The sequence below is a fragment of the Malania oleifera genome, chromosome 3 (assembly GCF_029873635.1).
Source record: "Malania oleifera isolate guangnan ecotype guangnan chromosome 3, ASM2987363v1, whole genome shotgun sequence".
Lineage (NCBI taxonomy): Eukaryota > Viridiplantae > Streptophyta > Magnoliopsida > Santalales > Ximeniaceae > Malania > Malania oleifera.
This window is the reverse complement of record NC_080419.1, coordinates 60,193,341-60,201,597: the sequence shown is the minus strand read 5'-3', so window position 1 is coordinate 60,201,597 and position 8,257 is coordinate 60,193,341. Positions and strand designations below refer to the sequence as shown.

General features: G+C 35.9%; 1 protein-coding gene across 2 annotated transcripts; it reads left to right on the top strand.

Moving 5' to 3' along the window:
• The first annotated feature begins 1,819 nt into the window (after positions 1–1,819).
• On the top strand, positions 1,820–7,712 carry LOC131151073 (uncharacterized). 2 transcript variants are annotated; one of them, XM_058102252.1, is made up of 2 exons: positions 1,820–2,657; positions 5,948–7,712. In XM_058102252.1, exon 2 carries the CDS (start codon positions 6,036–6,038, stop codon positions 7,509–7,511), a length of 1,476 nt encoding a protein of 491 aa, XP_057958235.1. In that variant the 5' UTR covers positions 1,820–2,657; positions 5,948–6,035; the 3' UTR covers positions 7,512–7,712. The 2 variants fall into 2 exon arrangements, with proteins under 2 accessions (XP_057958235.1, XP_057958234.1); XM_058102251.1 differs by having other exon boundaries at positions 3,053–7,712.
• Positions 7,713–8,257: the final 545 nt, after the last annotated feature.

Here is an 8,257-nt window from a genome sequence, read left to right as displayed (position 1 = left end):
CTTTCCAAGTGTCTCTCTTGTCTTCTAAAAGTGTATAGACTTGGTATTTATAGGAAAATTGGAGATATAGTCGTTTTATGGCTGTTGAGGTATTAAAATATTAATAAATTTGAAAATTAGCCATTTTTCGGTTGTTGGGGCGCTTTTTGTGCGGATACCCTTCAGTTTTTTAAATATAACATTTTCTATACAAACCCAAATTAGACTTTCTTGGTATCACTAGAAATATAAGAGAAAATTCCACAACTTTCATGTTGAACACTTTTTAGGATAAGGAGTTTTTGATTGATAAAATTGCTCATCAATGAGATGGAAGAAACATGAAAGGAATTTTTCTACTGTAAACACCCTTTAGTATTTTGCACATACATTTTACTATATAACTCCAAATTGAACTTACATGGTATCAAATAAAAGCTAAAGGAAAAATAAAACAACTTTTTTGTTGGACACATTTTATGATAAGGAGTTATTGATAGAGAAATGTGCTCATCAATGTGACGAAAGAAATACGAAGGTGTTTTTTGAAAAAAAAAAAAAACCTTTTTTTTGGAAAAAATGTTTTCATGAAAAGTTTATGCCCCTAAGGTCAATTTAAGGTCTTGGTCATTTTATGAGAGCTTCAATTCAAATCATATGATTATACATGCACAAATTGAAACCTAATTACTTTTACAACTTAAAGAATAAATAAAATCTTCATGCTTCTACTTCTTAATACTCCATGGAATACGCCATAATTTGTGCTCGATTAGGTACTCCTTGGCTTCCATTTTGCATCCCACTTTTGTGCCTTTTGCATCATAAATTTTTTCAAAGACTAAATGCACAAATGAGATCTTGTGGTTTTTCATTATCAAAATAGGGATCAGACTCAAAAAGTCAACACGCATGTATTCTAAGTTTGCTTCGAAGCACCTACCTTACACTGGGGAGGATTTTCTAGACACCGTTAGCTCCAGTACATCCACCTCAATGTCACAGACATGTCATAATTGATCCAACTCAGTTTGGACCTTGTATTCTTGACTTAGACACCTGAGTGTAGTGATTAACTAAGTATAGATCTAAGACATGTATTCTAAGTTTACTTATGAGTGTAGACACCCTATTTTTGCCCTAGCCAAATAGAACAAAGGAGTCCCTTCTCATTATATTATTATTATTACCTTATTTTTATTATTATTATTTTCTTATAATTATTTGTATTATTTATTATTGTTCATTACTAGTATTATAATTAGTGTTACCTTACTATTATTTTGGGTATTTTTTTTTAATTTTTATTTATTATTATTATTATTATTTTTATTATTTTCCTATATTATGAGTACTTTACTATTATTTTGCTAGTATTTTTATTATCATTATTATTATTATTATTATTCATTGTTATTATTATTACTAGTACTTTTATTATCTTTATTTTATTTTTACTTTACTGTAATTATTTTTGGTTTTCCATTTATTTTATTGTTATTATTTTATTTTATTTTTCTATATTATTATAAGTAATTTATTATTATCACTATTATTTATTTATTATTATCATTATTATTATTTTATCTTTATTATTTTTATTTTTACTATAATTATTTATTACTACTTACTATATGGTAGTATTATTATTATTATTCCCTTATTGATATTTATATTATTATGATTATTATTATTAATATTATTTCCTTTTTCATTATTACCATAAGAATAAAAGAATAAAAAAAAGAGAAAAAGAAAAATAAAATCCAAAAAGGTCATGTTTTTAGGGTTTTCAAAAAAAAAAAATTTTTTATAAGAGGGGGCGCTGCACAAGGAGACAGAAGAACAGCTGGGGGCAGCGCAGCATAGAGCCAAAGAAAAGAAAAAAAAATTGTTCGGCTGCTCTTCTTCTTCCCGAAACCTATCCTCCACCCTCTGCAACTCACCTCTGGCCACTTGCCAGCAGCCCCCATCAAGGCCTCCATCCCACCACCGTTCGGCTGCCAAAATAGCCCAGCCTTCCCCTCTGCAGCAACCGCTACCAGCTTCTCTGTTCCACTCTCACTGCCCTCCCACTGCTGCACCAACTCCGGTAGCCACCCAAGCCCTCACGCACGTCAACCTCATCCCGAGCAGCCCTCTGCACAGCTGCAACCGCACCTCCAGCCACCATCCTCGCAGCCTCCGGCTACCGCTGCAACGCCGGCCACTCCTGCTCCCGGCAAGATCCCCAGCAGCGGCGACTCCACTGCTGCAACACCAGCAACCCTCCCACGAGCACCTGTTCCACTCCCTTTCTACGACGCCACCACACCAGCCCCACTGTTCTCGCAACACTCCAGCCACCGTTCCAGCCAGTCCCTCCGACGAACACACCAAACAGCCCAGCTCCGGCAACCACCACTCTCATCCTCGTCATATAGACGTCGGCGCCTCTCCGTTCGTCACGGCCTCACCAGCAACCGTCATCCTCACCGTTCACCAGCCCCGACCATCATCACCAGCAGACAACGACCGTTCATCACCGTCAGTCTCTTCCTCCTGCAACTACCCGTGAAATCTGGCCAACAGTGCTCTCCGCCGCCGCTTCCCCGTGAGCATCATAGCAACCATCGTCCGTCAGGTCTTCTCCGAACTGCAGTAGCCACCGGCATTCAGGCGATATTCCGGCCAGCTAGGTATATATATATATATATATATATATATATAAATAATACATCAGTATATTAGTTGTATATTAGTATATAAACATTAGTGATATTATCATTATTAGATATATTGTGTTTAGGAATAATATAATATGGTTAGTATATTATTATATACACCAGTATACTAGTTGCATATTAGTATATTAATATTAGTAATATTATCATTGTTAATATATAGTTATTAGTAATATTATAATATGGTTAGTAGATTATTAGTATACTAGTTGTATATTAGCATATTAGTATTAGTAATATTATCATGATGAATATTAATTGATTTGTTCTTTTATTGCAGGATTTTTCTTCCTTTTATGATAATATTTATTTGGGTATATCTGACATCAATTTGTTTTTTTTTTTTGCAGGATTTTCTTCTCTTTTGTAATAATTTTTATTCAGAATTTTCTTTCCTTGTGTAATAATTTTTATTCACTTTTACATATGCATATCTAATGTCATTTTTTTTTTATTCTTTCTGTGATAATGTTTATTTAGGTTTTTTATGTTAAGGGTATTCACTATACATGTTAAATGATGTTAGGATACAATATTTTAGGGTACTTATTTAAGTTGTTTGTTATTATGACATATGTTTAATGTTTAACATTTATATGTTTAGGGGTGTATATTAATTTTGGTGACCATACTAAATCGGTATATATTATTTTTCAGCAATAACTTGTTTCCATAATTTTATAATTTCCTTACCCTTGTATTGGTTTTCATGTTTTAATTCTAAATTTGGTTTATTTCCTTTATTAATTATTTCCATATGGGTGTGATGATATTTATAAGATAATAGAGGTGTGTGTCATTAAGAAAATTGTTATTATTACCTTTTAATACTATTATAACATATGTTAGGTATTATTATTATTATCATGTGTGGAATTATTACGATATCATTATGATATTCAGAATATGTAATTATTATTAATGTGTGCATATTGTTACTATTAATATTATTTATTATCATTGTGGAATTACTACTACTACTACTACTACTACTACTACTACTACTAGTATTATTATTACTATTATTAGTACTATTATTATTTTTACTGTTGTTATCTATTATTATTTTTATGTTTATTATCATCACTATTATTATTATTATTATTATTATTATTATTTATTATTTTTTTGTTATTAAGTATTTTTTTTTATTTTTTTTATTTTTTTTATCCCTATGATTTTATTGCGAGGGTATGAGCCTTCGGGCATTACGTACCCTAAGCTCTGAGGGAATATATGTATATATTTATTTATTTATTTATTTTTCATAGGTATTTATAAATTCACAAAAAGGAGTAATTTAAAGATTTATTAGATTAACTTAGGGATAGTTTCAAATTAATTAGGTACCGTTCGTAAGAACGGGCGCGTAGGGGGTGCTCGTACCTTCCCCTCACGTAACCGAACTCCCGAGCCTAACTCTGGTAACGTAGACCGATTCTACCCCTAACGGGGTAGTAATCACGTGTTCTAACCGCACTAAAGGTTAGTGGTGACTCCGACATTCCATGATTTTTTCTGAAAATATTAAAATTGATTTTTTTTCTAATTTCACCGTCCGGGGCACACGCGCTCCCGGGACGCCGCGACAGCTTGGCGACTCCGCTGGGGACGTTAGAGAGTCGAGCCATTAATTAATTAGAAATTATCCCAAGTTCAAATTTAATAAAACTTTTAATTACTCCTGATTTTGTGAATATTGTAATTTGTAAATAACTTTGATTAATTGTAGATATTTTACTTCCATAATTTGTAAATAACCTTAATTAATTAAAAATATTTTGTTTCCTAATTTTTTTTTAAATATTAATTGTAGATATTCTGAATAAAGCATATTAATTGTAAGATATTTTGAAAAAGTAAATTAATTATAGATATTTTGTATACTAATCGTAAATATTTTGTTTCCTTATTTTTGTTTCCAAATTTTTTTGTGAATAAACATATTAATTGCATATATTGTGTTTCCTTATCTTTTGAATATATATATTAATTGTAAATATCTTGTTTCCATATTGTTTATAGCATGTGAATAAATGTGGGGATAGCGGGATTAGGTTAAAAAATTGAATTCACACACTTTCACGCTCTATACCCGAGCTTTCCTTACTAGGACTAGATAGGAGTGTAATAGCGTCAGTCCCTTCGTGGCAGAGCTTGATGGGACCCGCGAACCACTCCACTCAGTGTGGGTTTTATCCGGACCCCTATGGGGGAGGATGAAATTCCAAACTGGGAACCTTTTGTCAATAGGGTTAGAGCCTACCCACACATACTTGTCTATAGTCTTCCCTAACTAGGATAGAGCCATGAAGAACCCTGTATATACATACCTACCCTGGGTTGGGACATCCTTATCCCCATACCATCTATTGTATATATATTCTGAGATACCTTGTATTATACTATGCATTCTGCATCCATTTTAGACTTACATACTACTTAGCCGGTATTCTAAAAATGCCAAATAATGGGACCATGGCCCATCCTTTCAAAAATGAAGCACTTGGCCTAAGCATTTTAAAATATGGGTCGGCCCAACCCTTTTCAAATAACTCAGGCCCAATTCTTTAAAAGCAAATCTTGGGCCTGACTTTTTCCTAAGCAAAAACTCGGCCCATGCCTAAGTTTCAAAAAGGGGCAAACCCAGATTTCAAAAGAGGACTTCAACCCCATTGCCTAAAAATTTGGGCCAACATTTTTTCAAGTAATCCAAACCCAATTCCTTTTCAACTAGGGCCTTAACCCATCATGAAATAGCTCGAAGCCCATATTTTAAAATACTTGAGGCCCAAGTGCACGCTAAAGTCCGCAAGTCCACATTGAATGAATCCAATGGGTTGACTAGCCTGGGTCAACCCCAACCTCAAAACATAATTTGACCCTTTATAGAATCTAAGGTACATGGACCATCATCAAGGAAATGAATGGGTAAGGGAGAAATTGAATTGAAATCGTGGACAATCAATGGTCATGTTAATCTTGACCCGTCTCATTAGTAGGATTTTTCTAGAATTCTAGCTAAGTAGTAATTTAGGACATCATATTCATGCATTTCATTTCATACATAGTCATGCACGATAGGCTGCATGCATGTTTATATCTTTGTTTGTATATATAAGTACATTAATTACATCCATACATAAACACCTATTACATACCCTGATCATGCATCAAAACACATTCACTCATGTAGTACATAATTATGCATTCATGATTCTAAAAGGAAGTTTGTTGGTTTTCAGTTCCTAATCAAAGAGGTGGTTTGAGTAATATAAAGCAATAATTGAGACCACCACGCATCAGTACAATACCAGGCGAAGAGCGAGAGAAATGAGTGAACAATTGGAAAATAGAATCCTGGGTCTAGAACAAGGACAAGAAGAGATAAATGACAAGATAAGTAAGGTTCTGGAGTTACTAATGAACAAGGGAAAGGCAGTGCATGTTGATCCCGAAGTAGATGTGGACCCCGCTCATCCCCCAGGGTTCACCCCTGATCATGGACAAACATCAATTCCACCGCCTGGTGTCATGGGGGGTCCACCGCCAAATATGCCTCCTTTCATCCCTGCTATGCCAGCACAGGGGTTCCCAGTAGTAGGAACTCCTCCATTAGTACCTTCTGATATGGGAATTAGTAAATCTGAGGCTGAGCGTCGCTGTGACGTATTAGAAGAGCGCTTAAAAGCAATGGAAGGTTCTAATACTTTCGATTCAGTTAATCCAAATGACCTTTGCTTGGTGCCTAAAGTAACCTTGCCGCCAAAGTTCAAAATGCCAGACTTTGAAAAGTTTGACGGGACCCGGTGCCCTCGAACACATTTAGTGGTGTACTGCCAAGCAATGGCTGCGTGCTCAGACGATGAAAAACTAATGATGCATTGCTTTCAAAGCAGTTTGACTGGGTCCGCTATTCGTTGGTACATTCAGCAAGATAAGGCTCGGGTCCGCACTTGGAAGGACTTGGCCAATGCCTTTGTTACTCACTACCACCGTGTAACAGAAATGACGCCTGATCGGATGATGCTGCAAGAAATGGAGAAGAAACCCACCGAAACATTCAGAGAATATGCTTACAGGTGGAGAGATATGTCAATCCAAGTGGACCCCCCGGTGAGTGACCGAGAGGCTATCTCCTTGTTCGTAAGTACATTAAAAGACCCCTACCGTACGCACCTTCGGGGAGCAACTCCCCATGATTTTATGGATATTGTGGCTGCGGGAGGAAGAATTGAAGGTGATATCAAGGCAGGCATAGTCAAGGATAATGGCTCAGAAACTGGTTTAGGCAAAAGGTGGACTAATAGGAAGAAGGAGGAAGAGGCACAAATGATACAGGGGCAGTTTAATTGGAAGAATCAGTACACCAGAGGTGGGAACCAATGGCCCAAGAGAAACTTTGGTTTTGAGCCCATGGTAAATCAAACGGCGCATACAGGCACAAGGCCCCAGATTGTTCACTCTGGTCCACCGAATCAGCAAGCACAAGATAGGAATGTGACTAGAAACTTCCAAAGGGTGGACCCCATTCCCATGACATATGCCGAATTATTTCCTCAGCTGCGGGAAAGGGGGATGGTATCTGCAATCCCTGGGACGCCCGTTGCGAACCCTCCTCCACAGTGGTATGATCCTGGGGTTCGTTGTGAGTACCATGCTAACTCTCTCGGCCATACTATTGACAGATGTTGGGCCTTCAAGCATAAGGTGCAATCATTAAGAGATGCTGGATGGTTAGCATTCGACGACAAGCAACCGGGAGTCCAGGGGAATCCTTTGCCCAAACACGAGGAGGGAAGTGGTTAACATATCCAGGAGGTTCTCAAATCAATGGTTTCAGTTGTTATCCACTGAGAATAAAATGATGGAGTACCGAACTTTTGACTATCTAATCCTTTTCAGTTAATGTTCTTTTGTTTTCCATTGTTATTTACTTTTTGTAGTCCATGGACGCCTGTGTCTCGGAATATTTTCTATATTCAATAAAATGAATTATGCGTTTAGTTATCTTACTTGCATCAAGAGTCCAGTTGCCAAATTTTGTTTACTTATGTTTCATGCCGGAATAGGGAAAGTAATATTGCCAGTGTTCATGAGCTAGAAAGAGATGTTAAAGGATGAAACAATCATTGAATTCAGACGTTATAAAGAAGTTTTTTGTTACTTTCAGAAGTGGCTACGCTGTTCTGATAATTTCCTATCAATTAATCTCACATGCTTTGATCAAATGATGGATGACCCTCTTTGGCCGACCAGTTATCCCTAAAAAGAACCCAAACAATGATTTACCATTTGTTAACCAAATTGAGCCTGAATGTTAAACCATCTTTTTCTTAAAAGTTAGATTACCAAAAATCCAACCTGGGTTTGGGTCCCTTAATGTTTGGCAAATCATTTGAGACAATAGTCATTACCAATAGGATGGCAGGCCATTGTTCTGCTACCCAAAAGAAAGTCAAAGAAGAAATCCCTTGCAAACCCTTTTTGAGCCTAAAAGATTTATTTCTTGATTAACCCGTCAAAGGATCACACCCCACACTGGGGTAGTTTTT